The sequence below is a fragment of the Panthera tigris genome, chromosome X (genome assembly GCF_018350195.1).
Source record: "Panthera tigris isolate Pti1 chromosome X, P.tigris_Pti1_mat1.1, whole genome shotgun sequence".
NCBI lineage: Eukaryota > Metazoa > Chordata > Mammalia > Carnivora > Felidae > Panthera > Panthera tigris.
The window spans coordinates 101,870,796-101,889,652 of NC_056677.1; the positions used below are offsets into that span (position 1 = coordinate 101,870,796).

The 18,857-nt window shown below is 38.7% G+C and overlaps 1 protein-coding gene across 1 annotated transcript in view; it reads right to left on the minus strand.

The window, feature by feature from the left end:
• TENM1 (teneurin transmembrane protein 1) overlaps nt 1-18,857 on the minus strand; it is a 734,132-nt gene that overhangs the window by 267,788 nt on the left and 447,487 nt on the right. The window contains exon 8 of the mRNA XM_042974325.1: nt 11,419-11,571. Coding sequence (XP_042830259.1) covers nt 11,419-11,571 — 153 coding nt within the window. The remainder of the gene's footprint in view (nt 1-11,418; nt 11,572-18,857) is intronic.

The following is an 18,857-nucleotide window of genomic DNA, read 5'->3' on the forward strand; positions in this document are numbered from 1 at the left end:
GCTTCAAAGGACACCATCAAGAAAGTGAATAAACTGCCTACAGAAAGTGAAAAAATACTTTCAAATCATATATTGGATAAGAGACTTGTACCTGGAATACGTTAAGAAACCTTACAAACTCATCAATAAAAAACAAATAAACCAATTGAAAAACAGGCCAAGGATCTGAATAGATCTTTCTCTAAAGAATGGCCAATGAGCACAGGAAAAGAGGCTCAACATCATTACGACACGCAAGTTAAAAGCACAATGAGATACCACTTCATACTCACTAAGACAGCTAAAATTAAAATGATAGACAAAACGTGGAGAAATTGGCATCCTTTTACTAGTGACTCCCTCAAAAAAACTGAAAACAGGTGTTCTAACAAAAACTTGTACATGAATGTTTATAGCAGCATTATTCATAATAGCCAAAAAAGTGAAAATCCACAAAAGGTCCATCACTTGTTGAGTTGATAAACAAAATATGGTATAGTCCTACAGTGGAATATTATTCAGCCATACAAAGGAATTAAGTATTGGTACATGCTACAACATGGACAAAGTCTGAAAACACTGTGTTAACTGAAAGAAGCCAGACACAGAAGACTACACATTATATGATTCCATTTATATAAAATGTACACATAGGCAAATCTATAAAACCAGGATTAGTGGTTGCCAGGGGCTGGGGAGAAGTGCGGATATGGAGTAACTGCCAATGCCTACAAGGTTTCTTTTCGGTGTTCTAGGAATTAGAAAATGTTCTAGACTTAAACAGTGATGATGGTTACACAACTCTGAATATGCTAAGAATCACCGATCGCACACTTTGAATCGGTGAATTATACAGTATGTAGATTGTAGCTCAAAAAAGCTCTTTCAGAAAATATGGTTATAAGTCATAAATTGGCATGCATAGCCTACGCACACATACACACAAACTATCACAAAGTGTCATAAGAGTTTTGATGTGTTTCCAGGTGGTTTTGGATGGTCATCTGCTACAGAGAAGCTGAACTGTCTCCTGGCCAGTATTTTAGAACACGTAACTGGTAGTACACCACAGGGATGCCTAGTTCCTATATTTTTATATAATGTTAGATGTCAGTTATATGTAGGTTATTATGATCACATCCCTCTGAACTCGGGGATGGTGGCAGGAGGGCTGGTCACAGCTCAATTTATCCAGCACCCCCTTTTGTATCTTAGGATGTAAGTGCCCAGAGAACGGGGCAGTCACGTCTGTCTAAATTCCTGACATCTACCAACTGGGCATTTAATAAAGACAATTACATTATAAGCCACCTATCCCATAGTTGCGGGTAACAGTTGCATGTCTTCTTGCGCCAGGCCTCTGGAAAAAGAAACAGCCAGCATAGGCACCCGTTCTCATGGGCTGTCATATCAGTATAGCCTTTTTGATTTCTACCTTTAAGGAACCCAGAAACATCTTCAATAATATCAAATTTAAAATTCTTCCTGCAAGCAAAAGTCACTACAGAGCACTGCTAATAACAACAATAGTGATATTTATCATGATAGATGGTAGCATGTATTGAACACTTACTGTGTCTTCTTTTGGAACTCCTACCTCTCCCTTCTGCAATGTCAAAATGCCTTGTGCATACTCAGTGTGCCATAAAATTTGGTGCCCGAGTTTCTCTCTGAGGCTCCTTCTTCCCCTCTTCTCCTGTCAAGACTTTGGTCTTTCCTTACTGGCATCCTCAATGTCTCCCTCTCTACTGGTCTCTTGTTCTTTGTCTTCAAACAAGCACAAGTCTCTCTTTAAAAAAAAAAATAAGATGACCCAACTGCCCCTTCATCTTGTTATCATACTATTTATCTCCTTCCTTTCCTTGCCAAGCTGTCTCCATCTGCTGCCTCTATTGCTTCATTATCCATTTACCACTTAGGCTATTACCATCTGCATTTCCCCCCACTACTCTATTATTCCATTCTCCTAAATACGCACTCTTTAAGGTCAACGTGGATTGATTTTTTTCTTGTTTCTCAAGGTCCAGCTCAAACTGTTTCTATAATAACAATCATCTATTCATCTTTTTTCTTTTAAGCCTCTTAATCACCTAACCATCTCATTTCTATTTCTGTACAATAGTTGGTTGCATGTGATTTTGCGCTGTGTGTGCATGTATGCATGTTTCATCCCGCTCTCCTATTGAATAGGATCTTTTGCAAGGGCAAAAGCTATGCCTTCTGCTTCATTTGTGAACTTTCCACAGTACTTAGTGCAGTGAAAATAGCATCTTGACTCATATAGCATTAAAAATCATGAGCTTCTATGTTTGTGAATACTAAGATCTCATTTTTTCTTCCCTTGATGTTATTTGAATGGAGAGTTTGGGGTGATCAAGAATCATTTCTCCTACAATCTAACTTTTATACGTTTATTCTTCCATCTCTCTGAACCACTGGTGATGGGAATACGGTGTCTGTGTACAGTTCTGGTCAAGATACCTTTGGTGGGATGTACAATGGACATAGGAAAAGGCAAGCAAAATGACTAAGGGAAAACAGAGCTACCAGAAGAGTTCAGAAGTAAAGCCAAAGGCTCAGAGTAGTAGAAAAGTGAAAGCTAAAAAGGCATATGTTACTATCATCTACGGGATTGCAAAAGTTATACAAAGGGAAATGCAGACTTGTGCGTCAAATCCTGCAACTCTAGGATTTTATTTTCAAAAGTAAATTTTACATAGTAGAACCACCTTTGACTTCATGCAAAAGCTAGTAAATGTTCAAACTTACTCCAAAAATAATATAGGCTGAATGATATAAACAGATACTCAAGAGAATTAGATCTACACATGGTTTGTAAATTTCTATAATGCACTGTTTCTCCCCTCCCCCCAAAAACAAAGATGTTATAAAGATGTTATGGGAAGATCCCCTAGCTTTTGAAGGACTTTTCCAGGAGGATCAATCAGCCATTCCCTAGCACACCACTTAGTGCCCCTGTCAGATGTATACTATTAGGCTAGAGGGACCACAGGGTAGACATATTCTGCACGGCATCACAGGAAAGGTGTGTATTAGTTAAACAAACAAACAAAAGTAAAATGAGGACTAAAATGAAACAAGAATGAAACATTAAACATATATGACCAAGAACATTTAACATGAATTTTTTATACCGTAAATAAGTTTGCCTTTTAGCATAGTGAACCCTTTCCATAAATCTGTTTCAGAAGTCAGGTCTCCAGTATGCTTTAGAAAAGCTTTTGTTAAAACTGAAGTATATTGATAAAGTGATTTAATATAGTTGAAAACAAGCTGCAGCACTCTAGCTGGGCCCCCTGAAACCTTGTATTAGAGAAACATCTATATAGCATTATAGGAAACATTTACTGTAATTTGCCATCAATCTTTAAAAATAATAATGTTACGCTCCCAACATTGTTGTCTTTGTTAGTGCATTACTATTTTATTCATGTGGTTTGTTGTGCTTATATGAATTATTCCCAATTCCACCACAATGTCCTGGGCTCTAATATCCTTTAAGTAAAAGATACTGAAACTATGGGTTGACTCAAAGGGCAGCTGAGTGCATTTTAATATCCACATGTCCTATGAACCAATATTGAAGAACCACAGAATTATACTGCAGGACTGTGTTCCGTCTGAACGCACAGTGATTACCTGGGTGGGGTTGGTGCAGTTCTTTACTTTTGGACCACAAAATGAATCTTTACCTACTGACTGGGTCTGTGAAATAAATATCAAGTAAAATGATAAGTAAATTTCGAATTCAGGCTTTTATTCAAGGTCCACAATTGTCATTGAATAAATTGCCTCCAATATAAATATGTAGCAGGTAAAACAAAACATTCTAACCACAACAAACCCCAAAAAACAAGCAACACACACACACCCCTCTCCAGCTAGGTCTACAATCAAAGGAGGTCATGAAAAGTACATTTGTGCTGTTAACTTTCAATTCCCAAGGGGTATGTATATATGTGAGCCTGTGTGTGTGTGTGTGTGTGTGTGTGTGTGTGTGTGTGCTTGTGTGCACGCGTGTGTGCGCACGCACGCGCGCCCACTCTGCTTTAAGGAGGAGGGACAGTCTTGCTGAACCTAGATCTTTGGAGGGAAATGTAAGATTTTCAAAGTACTCTTATCGAAAAGATATACATTTGACCACATGCATTCATGCATTAATCAAGACAGCTGTTAAACAATTGGCCTTGAGAAAAGAATTTTTAAAAGAAGAAAGAAAAGGCTCAAAGAAGGGTATTGAGCTAACACTAAGGAAAGACTGGATCCTCGTTTCAGCTCTGCCTGTAGTTCTGTCCATTATGCAAGCCCAGTCTCTTAACCTTCTTGTTTTTTCCTTTTCAAGTGTAAAACAAGGGTAACAATAGCTGCTACAGCATAAAACTGTTATGTGGAAAAAAGGCATTAAAGTATTTTGAAATTGTAAATGCTCTCTAAGTGCAGACTGTTATTGTTATGTACATGTCAAAAATCCAAACTTATAAGGCAGAAAACTGGGAATTAATTATTTGAATTACGACAGATTTCTCGGCAAGTACTTTAAATGGCAAAGTGGTTACAAATTTTACAGACGTGCATTTCAACCACTTTCCAAGAGTATACACCCCTTTTGCAAAAATAGGTCCACTTTACTTGGAATGGCTATTTGCTCTTCCTTAACTGCAGAATTCGAATTCACTGACACATAATGTACACAGCTGGAGGGAACCTTAGAGATAAGCCAGTCGTATGGAGCATCACCCCTTGTTTGTCAAAGTTTTAGCAGCTCGGAGGAGAATGGAGGACAAGGAAAGGAAAAGGAAAGACTAGGGGAGGTGTGGCAGGAATCTGACACCCCTCCCCCATTGTATCTGGAGAGATGTGGCTTTTATCTGTTTTACGTTTGTGCCTTCTGGGTAAGATTTAATTTGTAAAATGTGTTTCACTGCCCGCTATCTGTCCTCCACTCCCCAGAGGGTTTAAAGCTGAAGGAGAGTTGAATTTGCCACCCCACAGTACGGATTCTTTGGCATAAGGATCATCTTGAAGAAACAGCAGACACAGAAAACATGCAAGGAAGTTACCCTTTTGTAAGGGGCATTTACATTTATAAGGAAGTCTCCATCCGTAAGGGTGGCTCCCTCTCTGTACCAGAAAGATGTGCCTACATTTCTAGAAACTCTTACCAATTGGAGGAGGCGGGGCTTAGATCTGTGTACCAACCATACTTTAGCTCACTGTACTTTGCCTGACAGCCTCCCATACTTGGGCTCCCTATCCCCCAACATCTTTTGTCTTCAGCTGGAGATGGTATTTAAAGTGGTGGCCTGGGCCATTCCAGGAGTTCCTCAGTTCTCCTGGGTCTCTCTTGTGTACACAGGGAGCATACATGTTATTAAACTTCTCCTCCTGTTCATCTGGCTTTTTATTATAGCTGCAGGGGGGTGGTTGCCACAGCCAAGAGCTTAGAAGGTTAGAGGAAAAATTATTTTTCAACCTATACAAAGCCAACTCCCTTATTTTTCTTTTTTAATGTTTATTTATTTTTGAGACAGAGAGAGACAGAGCATGAACGGGGGAGGGTCCGAGAGAGAGGGAGACACAGAATCTGAAGCAGGCTCCAGGCTCTGAGCTGTCAGCACAGAGCCTGACGCAGGACTCGAACCCACAGACCGTGAGATCATGACCTGAGCTGAAGTCGGACGCTTAACAGACTGAGCCACCCAGGCACCCCTCCCTTATTTTTCAAATAAGAAACTGGAGCCCAGGGAGGTGAAGCTATAGGCATTGCATGGTCTGGGTTAAATCATCTTCATGACAGGCTTAAGTTGTGTAATATCAATCAGCTATATGTTGTTAGGTCTTTTTTAAGTTTATTTATTTATTTTGAGAAAGACAAAGAGTGAGAATGAGCAGAGGAGGGACAGAGAGAAAGAGAGAGAGAGAGAGAGAGAGAGAGAGAGAGAGAGAGAGAGAGAGAGAGAGAATCCCAAGCAGGCTCGATGCGGTCAGTTCCAAGCCTGATGCAGGGCTCAATCTCACGAACTGTGAGATGATGACCTGAGCAGAAACCAAGAGTCAGATGCTCCACTGACTGAGCCACTCAGGCACCTCAGCTATATGTTGTTTGTATGGTCATATATTCAGCAGACACTGGACTAGAAAATACCTTTTTTTTCTTCACTTCAACTTTGTGGAGACAGATCTTGTAGAATGAATTTAAAAGAAATGCCACTTTCTCCCAAGGCCAGACTTTTGCAAAATCGTAAAGGAGATAAAGGCTGACGTGAGTATTCTTTAGTTCTGCCCACCCACCCTTTTTGTTCCTGTGCTCTATGTTGGTATCCGACCTGCAGGAATTCAGTACCCTCCACTACTGGATAAACTTCCTCATTCAGATGGCTGCTGACGATGTTGGACTTGACCTCAGCCCCATGCTCCTGGAAAACTGCTGGTTAAGAAATCCTCCCAATCATTTAGGTGCCTAGGTGGCTTAGTCGGTTAAGCATCCAAGTCTTGATCTTGGTTCAGGTCACGATCTCATGATTTGTGAGACTGAGCTCCACGTTGGGCTCTGTGCTGACAGTGTGGAGTCTACTTTGGATTTTCTCTCTTCCTTTCTCTGCCCCTACCCCACTTGCTCTCTTTCTCTTTCTCTCTCTCGTATTCTCAAAATAAATAAAGAAGTATTAAAAAAAAAAAAAACAGAAATCTTCCCAACTTTTTTTTTTTCCAAAATCCTCTCACTCTTCTATGTTTTGGGAAATGGCTTACTGCAAAATAAACAAAAAACAAAAATAACTGCATTAGAAACCCTTTCCCATATGACTTGTAGATTCGGCTCTGTCCACCCTTTCTCATGGCTCCCATAAGAACTGCATAAAACTCCTTTGTTTACCTGTAACAAGACAAAACACAGACCTTCCCCCTTTTGCTGGAACCTGCCAAAAGACCAAATACAGACTTTAAAAATCGCCTGTTCTTTGTCTCATAAATAATTAGCTGAGGTGAGAACTATTTGTTCTCCTTCAACTAGCTAGACACAGACATAAACATTTCCTGTTCAGGTGACTGACTGAGACTTCCCCGGAGTACAAAACAATCCCAACGGTAAACCATCCCACATGTCCCTATCCACTCCTCCTATAGAAGTCTAAGGCAAAATCCACTTTGCTCACTCTGATCTTCCGATCTGGAATGCTTGCCCTATTGCAATAGCCTGAGTACAATCAATTTCCCTACTTGTTTAGTTTTTGCCTTTGATACTTCCTTAGAAAACCTCTTTAGCAATTTATATGTTTAGTTTGTGTTACGTTATTTCAATAAGAGATGAGAAAACAGAAGAGGTGGACTCAAATGCCGTCTGTGTGTTCTCTGTGAGTTCTTGATCTTCTGGACCTCAGTTTCTTCATCTTTAAATAAAGACGTTGTATTTGATAATCTTTTAAGATTTTAACATTTCATACTAGTTGATAAATTACACTGTAATTATTTTTAGGTCAACTTATGGATGTCACATGACTCAGGTCTGGGACTAAGTCTTTTACTCTTTTCTATCCCCTGCTCTGTTTAAAGTAGTTGTTATGGGGTTCCTGGGCGGCTCAGCCAGTTAAGTGTCTGACGTCGGCTTAGATCCTAATCTCACGGTTCATGAGTTCAAGCCCCATGTCGGGCTCTGTGCTGACAGCTCATTAAAAAAAATAAAGTAGTTGTTACATAATGTTTATTAGTTAAAGAGAAAGAGTTATGACTACTTTGTAAGTTTCTAAGGTAGTAGGGGCTTTCAATTCTATTAATGTTTATTGAACAACCGACAGCTGGTCTTTCTGGTAGATTGCAATATGTGGTTGTGACTTAAGTCTTCTTTTGGAAATTCCATTCAAATTATTCAATTAAGTTTCAAAAAGAAAATGTTAGCATACTAAATGTCTATAATCAAATATTCTTTTTTCTTTCATTTGGAAATCTAAGTAGTGAGAAAAGTCTTTAATCTCCTAAGGAGAAGCAGATATATTTAACTACTGTTTATGGGGAACCAATTCCAGTAGAATTTGATTTTTTTTTCCATGCCATTCTACTTGATTCATCACTTTGATGGTTAAGGTGATGATAATTACCAAATAATAGATGCTAAATTGTTAAGAGAGATCAAGCTTTAAAAAGAGAAAATATCTAAATCCCAAGAAGGCCATCATCCATGGAAAAGCTGATACCAGTTTGAAAGCAGGATCTATGGTACCCAATAGGATGCCAATAAACTCAAGGTAATTTTCCAATCATTTGGTCATAATAATTACTGCTCAACTAAACAATGTGCCTGGCACTGCGCTATATGCTTTACAACCATTATCTCACTTATTCTTCACAACCAACTTTTGAGGCAGGTACTATTATTGTCATCCTTATGTTGTAGATGAGGACACTAGTTCAGCAAGGTCGTGTCAATTCATTGCCTGACGTTGGAGAGCCAGTAAACGGCACGGTCAGTATTCAAAGCCAGGTCTGTCTGACTCCAGAGCCCAGGCTCTTAACCACAGTGCTACAAATGCCCAATCCTCTAGAGGAGTAAGGAAAACAATGCAAAAAGGATTATCTGGTTTTTAGTTTTATATTTTAATGTACAGAGCATCATTAAGACAAGCTTCTGTGACTGTATTTATGGGGTGTGTGATGTCTCGAAAATCATAAAAGGATACAGCTGACCAGTTGAAAATATCCTTATAGTATATTACATCTTCTGCAAGGTTTGGTTTAGTATACACATGGCATTATAAAACAGGGGCTATGTTTGTACTCAGTGAGTGATATGCAGTAAAGACCTAATATAGCTGAACTATGATGTGCAGTTACAGTTAGGGTTTTGTTCAGACTGCCATAAAAAGCCAGTTTAAGATAACAACTTGGTGTATATGGCATCAACCCTTAATGCTTTTTCTTAATAAAGTATTAAATTGAAATTGGTTTGGCCTGTTTGTTGTTATAATTGAGCAGAAACTTAAAAGAATTTTTCATTTATGAAACTTGTCACAACACATTCAAATACAGGTGTATAGAATTTCTCTAAAATGCATCATGAATAGACTCTGGGGCTTTGCTTTCACTGGGTAAAGTGTCTTTTGTGGTTTTCACATACATTTTGCGTGTGGATTTCAGTACAGTGTAGGGACAAGGCTCTGAAATCAGACCGCCAGTTTCTAGCTCTGTAACCGTGGGCAAGTTACTTAACCTTTCTGTGTCTCTGTTTTTTTCTTTGGAAAATGAGGACCATACTGTTACCTTCATGATATAACACCTGTTAAGTGGCTGGAGCAATTCTTGACACACGGTTAATTATTTAATACATTTTAGTCACCATCATCAAACTATAGCTAACTCTTGAACAACGCTGCAGTTAGGGGCACCCATCCTCTCCCTCCCAAACTCCATGCGGTCAAAAATCCTTGTATAACTTGTGACTCCTCCAAAACGTAACTACTAATAGTCCACTGTTAGAAGGCTTACCAATAACATAACAGTTGATTAACACATATTTTGTATGTTACATGTAACATATACTGTATCCCTACGATAAAGTAAGCTAGAGAAAAAAACAAGTTGGTAAGAACGTCATAAGGAAGAGAAAATACATTTACAGTACTGTGCTGTATCTATTGAAAAAGTCTGTATATAGGAGGATCTGCACGGTTCAAATCCATGTTGTTCAAGAGTCAACTGTACTTCGGGGAAGAGAATTACAGATATCTGAATTAGCATAAAAAACAAATATGCTCTGGTAACAACTATGTAATGACCTTCTGTCTTGCATGTTTCATTTCCCTCAAATAGATAATTCCTGATTTTCAAGTGTGAATGGCAAGAAATCCCAAAGGCACCAAATGGTGGCTCTTGCACTTGCAGGTATAAAGGAACGGTAGGAAAGAAAGTAAGAGAGAAAAAGTCCAAGTCCGAATGTACTCAGACCCTTTCCTCTGTCATCACTGACCCTTGTACTACCCTCAGCCCCTCTCAGCAGCAACAATGAAAATTGCTGTGAAAGGTCAGCCAAGGCTAGAGACAGTATTTCTAAACAAGAACGTAAAGCAAACTGCATCGTGAATTGAAAACTAGGACAAATCATAATGTTTTCCTGAAACCAAACCATGAATTTTTACTGAAGCATAGACCAAAGAAGAATTGCCCTTTAAAAAGCAAACAAAAACAAAACAGAGCAAACCCCACAAATAACCCCCCAAAAGAAACTAAAAACAGAAATCAAGATGAGTAACTCAAACAACTACAAAACAAAATATCTTGTTTGCAACTAATCAAGCAAAATAAGACTGTCTTACCACCCCTATAAAATTGCAAGCTTCTTTTAAAAAAATTTTTTAAATGTTTATTTTTGAGAGAGAGACAGAAAGACAAAGCAGGAGTGGGGGAGGGACAGAGAGAGAGGGAGGCACAGAATCTGAAGCAGGCTCCAGGCTCTGAGCTGTCAGCACAGAGCCCGACCCGGGGCTCGAACCCACAAACCGTGAGATCAAGACCCGTGCTGAAGTTGGATGCTCAACCGACTGAGCCACCCAGGCACCCCTCAAATTGTAAGCTTCTTGGGGGTAGACTTTGGATCATTCACTCATTCATCTGTTTATATGTGATCTCCTAAAGATATTTAGGATTCTGCTGGCTACATGTTTTGTTTGCAATTTATGCTTTTGAAGGCCATCCTGAAATTTGACAGTGTTTGAGTCCTTGTGTGCTGAATCCTACGTCAAAAGAAATCGTCATACAAACTTTCGGTTATTTTCAATACTTGTATATTAAGACTAAGATCATTCAATGTGAATAAGATGTTGGGAATGTTGGTCCTGTGACATTTATTGTAAATAAGTCTGGTAGCTCAAGCTCATGTTTGGTTAAATTTAACAATTCAGTACTCCAAGTGCTTTCTTCTTTTCTCCAACTATGAAGAATTTGTGTTCCCCAACAAGAAAAAAATTCATGTTCCCCCACTTTGACATAAACATTCACCCTTATATTAAGCATAAAAGGCTTTTTCTTATTATAAACAGAAGAAATTTCCATATACCCTTTGTAAAATGTTATATATAAATGCTGGGCTTGGACACAGAGAACTTAATCAAAATCCCATGTTGCTTCAGGGTAGTTATATGCGAAATGCAATTTCCATTGTATTGAAACCTCCATCCTGTAAATATTTATCTATTTTCAAAATTGCCTACATATTTGAAAAGTTTAATTGGTTTATACTCAAGGCACTAGAGAAAGGAAAATTTGCTTTCATAAGACATTTACATGTATTTATTCTGTCCACGTAGAATACTTCTTTCGAGTGATCATGAAATTTAATGTGAAGTGAAACCATCCCAGCTTTAGCTCTAACGACCAAATTAGAAGAAAAGTAATCAATAATCAATAAATCAATCATTTTGATCACTGTACCTTTTTTCTCTGATTTATCGGAAACTTTTCCTCCAATTGGAGAGTAAGTAGTATCCACGGATTCGGTCCCTCTGTTCCCTTTGCTAACTCCATTTTCATAGAGCTGTCCTTCAACTGGTTGCAGCTGCCAAGTCAGGCCGAACAAATGCACTGCTGCAAGAAAACAAGCCACACATGAACTTACTCCAGACTTGCTGACACGGTCCCTATACCAGCTGTCCCTTTCCACCTAAAAATGCCATGACCTGTTTCCTTTTAGTTAGGCCAACCAGCTTGCACGTTATACCTACGTTATATGTTTAGCTACTTTCCTAAGTAGCTATTGTTAAAGTTTTGAAGCTGTAGCTCTCCCGGTGATAGACGTTGGAGTATTAGTTAAGCAACCACAATGGGATTGGACGCTGCTCCTCAGCGTTCTTAGCCCTTCCTCTCCCGTGTCCTTGAGTTGTGTAACTCTAGTTTGCATATGGAAACTGCAGAGTAATGGTGGACAGGCTATCGCGAGAACATGGGAGCCCTTAGCTATGGCTCCGATTCAATTCAATGCAGCAAACGTTTCCTGAGTGCCCAGAATGCATAAAGTCGTATGATAGCTGCTGCAGATGTTAAAATATAGATGCCTATTAGGGTAGGAGTTGGAAGTAACACAAGTATAAAATAAGTATAAGATATGCAGAATAACTGACATAATACAGGTTCAATTGCTATCACAGGATTAAAAAAATACCTGTGTTGATCAGAGTGCAGGAAAATGGGCACTCTACTCTTCACGAGAGTATTACAAAAACAACACCTTTGTGGAGAGTAATGTGGCACCATTTATCAAAAAACTTTAAAATTTGGCTTACCTTTTTAGCCCACAATTCCATTTCTATGAGTTAATTACGAATGTGTCCAAACTACAAGGCTATCCATTGTAACATTTAAAAGCTAGTAGAAAGTTATGATCAATCTAAATATTCATCAAATGAGATTAATGAAATAACTGATGATATTATAAATAATACAAGATTACATGGCTATTAAATCATGTTGGAGAGGACTATGAACTGGCATGGGAATAATTATGATGCATCAAATGAAAAACATCAGGCTACTAAACAGTACGAACAGTATGATCTATAATGCGTGTGTGCGTGTGTGTGTGTAGACATGTGGATGTCTGGATAGAGAGGGCTAGGAGAATACACAGCAACGTGTTCACAACATGGGGGCCTATGGTGGATTTTAATTTTCTTCTTTGGGATTTCTGTCTTGTTGATAATTATTACAATGAATATCAGTGATGTTTGCCATGCGGGAGAAAAGGAATTTTTGTTCTAAGAGAAAGGGTTTATTCTCTTGTTTCAAAGAAAACAATCCTTACAAAATATTGAAAAAAAAAATAAAAGAAGTGGCTTATTGTCTGACTGCTGAGGCTAGGACTTCCAGTGCTAAGTAACAGTGGTTAGGGTGGACATCCCTGTCTTGTTCCTGAGCTTAGGGGAAAAGCTCTCTGTTTTTCCCCCCGTTGAGGATGATATTAACTGTGGGTTTTCCATATATGGCCTTTATTATGTTAAGGAACGTTGTCTCTAAATCTACTCTGTTGAGGGTTTTTTATCATGAATCGATGCTGTCCTTTGTCAAATGCTTTTTCTGCATCTATTGAAATAATCATATGGTTCTTTTCTTTTATTGATGTGGTGTATCACGTTGATTGATTTGCGAATATTAAACCACCCTTGCAACCCAGGAATAAAATATCACCTCACAACTGTCAGAATGGCTAAAATCAACAACACAAGAAACAACAGGTGTTGTTGAGGATGTGGAGAAAAGGAAGCCCTCTTGCACTGTTGGTGGGAATGAAAACTGGGGCAGCCGCTCTGGAAAACAGTATGGAGGTTCCTCAAAGAGGTAAAAATAGAACTACCTTATGATCCAGCAATCGCACTACTGGGTATCTACCCAAAAAATACAAAAACACTAATCCAAAGGGACACATGCACCTCCATGTTTATAGCAGCAGTATCTACAATAGCCAAATTATGGAAACAGCCCAAGTGTCCATCGACTGATGAATGGATAAAGATGCGGTATACATATACAATGGAATGTTACTCAGCCATAAAAAAGAATGAATTTGGGGCGCCTGGGTGGCTCAGTCGAGCATCTGACTTCGGCTCAGGTCATGATCTCATGGTCTATGAGTTTGAGCCCCGCATCGGGCTCTGTGCTGACAGCACAGAGCCTGAAGCCTGCCTCAGATTGTCTCCCTCTCTCTCTTCCCCTCCCCCGTTCACGCTCTCTCTCTCTCTCTCAAAAATAAATAAACATTAAAAAAAAAAGAATGAAATCTTGCCATTCACAGTGACAGGGATGGAGCTAGAGAGTATTATGCTAAGTGAAGTAAGTCAGAGAAAGACAAATCCCACATGATTTCTCTCCTATGTGGAATTTAAGAAACAAAAGAAACACACAAAGGAGAAAAAACAGAGGGAGGCAGACCAAGAAAGACTCTTAAATATAGAACACAAACTGATGGTTACCAGAGAGAAGGTGGGTCGGGGAATGGGTTAAACAGGTGATGGGGATTAAGAAGGGCACTTGTGATGAGTACCAGGTGTTGTACGTTAAGTGTTGAATCACTAAATTGTACACCTGAAACTAGTATTACACTGTATGTTAACTAACTGGAATTAAAAGAAAAACTTAAAAAAAGAAGTGGTTTAAAGGAACAACAGATTAAAATTGGCTGGGCTGATCAGGGATGCTTTAATGAAGGAAGCAGGATTAGAGATGAGCCTTAAAGAATGTATAGAGCTTTGACAGCTGACAGTAATGGGTAGGGTGAGGGGGCAGGTTGAACAAAACATGACTTTGTAAAGCACAGGATGTATTTGAGGCAAAGAAAGTTGCTGGGGTTGGCTGGAGTATAGCTATGTATAGATGATAGTGGAAGTTAAGGCTGGAAGGGAGGATTAGGGCCATATTGTGAGGATGTTGAATGCCACACTTAGATATTTGGGTTCAATTTATTAGGCAACAAGGAGACATTGCTATTTTCTGAGCAAATGAGCGTTATGATCAGCTTTCTTCAGGAAGATTAATTTTATAGCAATGGGGAAAACTGATGGCTTCTAGGTAAACAAATGATATCATCGGAGCAACCCTTTGTGGGAAGATAAATCCAATACTAGTGTGGAGAACGATGACTTGGGAGGCCTAAAGATTTGGCAAGAACACAAATTGGGATGACCACTGCAATAATCTAGGTGAGAAATAATGAGCGTCTCAATTAGGGCAGTGGCAGTGGGAATGCAAAGAAGGCAATTCCTTAAGGGGAAATTGCATAAACGTCATCTCAGGGTTTGGTAACAAATTCTGTGTGTGCGTACATGTATGTTCACCGCACGCTCATGCACGCATGTAGGTGTGCTGGGGGCAAAAATAGAAGAAAATGAGGGAAAGGGAGGAATACAACATAGTTAAGGTTTGAAGCCTGAGTAACTGAAAGCATAATGCAATGATTAATAGAGTTAGGGGACTGTGCACTTAGCCCAGCACTAGCTACAAATAACTGGTGCTGGACATGTGTTTGTTGACTGATGACTAGTTGGTTTGGGGCAGGGTGGGGTGATGGGGGAAATATAATGAATGCATCTTTGGAGGTGCCGGCTTCCAGGGACCAATGGACTGTCCAGATAGAAATGTTCAACAAACGAGCTTTGGAGGTTTGAAGTTCTGGAGAAGTATTAAGGCTAGAACAAGACTGCGGAATCATATATGCACAGAGGCAATGGCTGACAATGTGAGAATGAATGAGGTCACTGAGGGCAGATAATGTTGGGAGAAAACAATAACTAGGACAGAAGCTGGGGAAATCTTTTTATCTGTTTTCTCATTGCAATTTTAAAGAGCAACCAAATCTTACCAAAAGGAAAAAAAGTGGATCTGTTCATAATCCATCTAACATTTTTCTTTATGTTTCTAGGCAGAGTGAAAGGGGCTAATTTGTATGTCTAATACTCATATATAGTATGTGGATTAGCAACCAAGAACAGGAAATCTGGCCAGATAGCCTATTTAAGAATCATTTATCCACTTTTAGTTGGAGCTAGAGATTTCTAACACCTACCTTCTAATTTATCCTTAAAATTTTAAGCATTTAATTGGTTTCTACCCTTTTCTTTGGGTTAAGGCCAGTGCTGCCTGATGAATTTCTCTTGCAATTATTGGAAACAATTGGAACTCAAATGATAGCGGTTCTGAGTAAGGTACAGTATGGCATGCTAATAAAGCTATACTAGTGACATTCCCCAGACTTCCTTGCCAAAAGACTCAAAGTATGGTTGGTTTAACATACTTACTCCAATTAAAGGGGTTTATCAGTTTTTAAAGACAATTTGGTCTACTCTGTCCTCCAAATAATTGGAAAATTATGGATATTAAAAGCTATACTGAAAATGTGTTTGATTCCCTTGGTTCAGTTACGTCTGTGAAATTAGATTGGCTATAAGGAACAAAAGGCATAGTGGTTTTCATTTTGAAGATCAAGCGGGATATTTTATATACTTTAAGTTAAGCCAGTTTCCTAAGGGCACTCAAAAATGACAGAGAAAATGCATGTGCTGAAAAATCACTTCAAAATAATAAGGCAAGGATTAATTTTTCACCATCAAATGAAATGGACTGCTAACAGTCAATCGAGACAGGCAAAGAAGTGTGGGCACATTTAGCAGAATACTCTTTGAGAATGGCAAAGCTTTGTCATTTTTTAAGTTTACTTTGTCTTTTCCAGGCAATAAGCTATTTGTAATGTATATTTGTATCAATACATAATGCAAGTGAACTTACTTGCTACAGATTAGGGGTACCATAGGGGTACTTTCCTCTCCTCCCAACGGGACTTCCATAAGCTGAGTTGTAGAAGGAAGTCAGAAAGTATGTACAGGGTAGACTAAGGTAACTAGGTAACTCTAGTCTTGGAGTTCTAGTAGAAATAAATAATATTGTGTTCATACTAAGACCAATAAATAAAATCATGTTGATCTTTGCGACATACCAATACTCCACTAGAAAGATCCAGCACTACTTATTTTATGGGGATGTATTTATTAATTCATTCAACAAATACTTTCAAAGCATATGCTGGGCACATTGGGAATGTTGGAAATATAGGCAAAGGTAATAACAAAAATATTTAGCAGCCAGGACACCGTAGGTACTGGCTGACCAATATGGAACAGGATCTAAACAACCAATACAGCCTAATCAGGACACGCTGATTGCATATCAACCTTGGATGCAGGATGAGGATACAGAGCCCTTAGCTTGTTGTGGGTCCCCATCCAGATCTACGCTATGTATCTATAGCCACATTTTGGAGGCAAGTCTCCCAAGCCCTAGTATAAACATTATAAGCCAACTGGGTAGAATTAAGGGTATAAAAAGGTAATGAAAAACAGGCACTGTTTTTCTAAGTTTACAGCAGTGAATACAATCTTTAAAAAACCTCTACATTCCCAGAACTCATATGAGAGGGTGGTGGGTTATGACATGCAGACAATGAATAAATATATGATATAATTAATATATAATAATATGATATAGTAATATACCATAGCTGTGTAGAAACAAAGAAGCAAATAAATGGAATAATGTCAGGTAGTTATTGTAAAAGAAGTAAGACTAGTCAAGGAAGGCTTCTCGGAGAAGGTAATATTTGAACCAAGTTCTGAATGAAGTGAAGCCATATGAATATTCAGTTGAAGAACCTTCCAGGAGGAAAGAATGGCAATTACACAAAACTCCAAAGTTTTGTATGAAATGTTTGAGAAATGCTAAGGAGGCCAGTATGAGTGGAGCTCAGCCAGGAAGAAGAGTGGTAGAGGGGCACCTGGGCAGCTCAGTCAGCTGAGTGTCTGATTCTCGATTTTGGCTCATGTTCTCACAGTCCGTGAGTTCAAGCCCTGCATCGCGCTGTGCTGACCGTGCAGAGCCTGCTTGGGATTCTCTCTCTTACTCCCTCTCTCTGTCCCTCCCCCATGCATTCTCTGTCTCTCTCCCGCTCTCAAAATAAATAAACTTTTTTAAAAAAGGAAGAAGAGTGGGAGAAAAACTCTTAAACTGAAGGACTGCACCCATGATTACGCTAGATCTGTGCTCTAACCAACTTTACAAACTGGTCACTAATAAATCTTACAAGTGAATAGAAAGTGATAAAACTAAAATCATGCATACTGAAATATACATTTTAAAATGAGCAATTCTAGTTATAGTAGACCTAATAGAAGTACTCCTGACCCCAAACTCAAAGTTATTTTTCATAAAGACATCTATAAAAATATACATCCTCAATGGGTAGAGGCTGACACGACCCAGATCTTTCCAGGAGTACCAGTCCCATGTCGCACTTCGCTGAAATTCGGTGGCTGGACAGAATGTGCATGCCTATTCAGATATTCTGGGAATAATGTCATTTCAGCTGATTAAGAATGTGCTCCTAACAAATATTCCCTAGAGCCAAGCCCTGTACATTTTATAATCATTATCCTTCTTGGTTTATCCAGTTGCAAAGAGCTATGCTCTGAAATTATAAATTTATCACAAAGGTAACAAACGGAATATCTCACCCTCCCCAATTGCCAAACTCAATCTTGGATCTCAAGGCAGGCTAACTTTATGAGAAGAAGCTCTTGCACATTTCTCTAGGCTGAAAGCTCTGAGTCTCTCAGTAGTTACTTCTCTGCTCTTTCTGTTAGGATGTTTGTCTTTCTTTCTCTTAAGTAAGACTGATGGTCTCTAGTTAAATATTTATAACTGATACTGCTTCCTCGTTCCATTTCCCTTCAAAAGGAAAAATATTCATGTATAATAGACAGACCATAGGACAGCTTCAGAACTAGATGTAGGACATACGTGCTTAATGACCTCAGTCTGTATCATCCCACATGGCAACCACTGGCCACATGGTCTATCAAGCATTTGAAATGTGGCTAGTCAGAGGCGAAGTGTTAGTACAAAAGAAAAATCAGAATATATCCAATTAATAATTTTATATGGATTACATATTGAAATGATATTATATATCTATCTATATATATATATATCTGAGTAAATAAAAATTTTAATTATTCCCATCGGTTTCTTTTCACATCTTTAATGTGGTTACTACCAAATTTTAAATTACATAGGTGGTTTGCTTTGTATTTATATGGACAGTGCTGATCTTGACTATCTAGAACATTTCACGAAGAGATGATGTTTCTCTTTTAGCACCCTTCGTAAGGCCCACCATGTTATATTGAAGGTATTTATTTATATGTCTGCCTCATCATTATTAAAGTATTCAAAGGGCAGGATCCATGTCTTCTTAATTTTTCTCTCTGGTACCTAACTCCTTGTCTGGTAGTCAGGAGGTACTCTGCTTACACACCGATCTGACTATAAAGTGG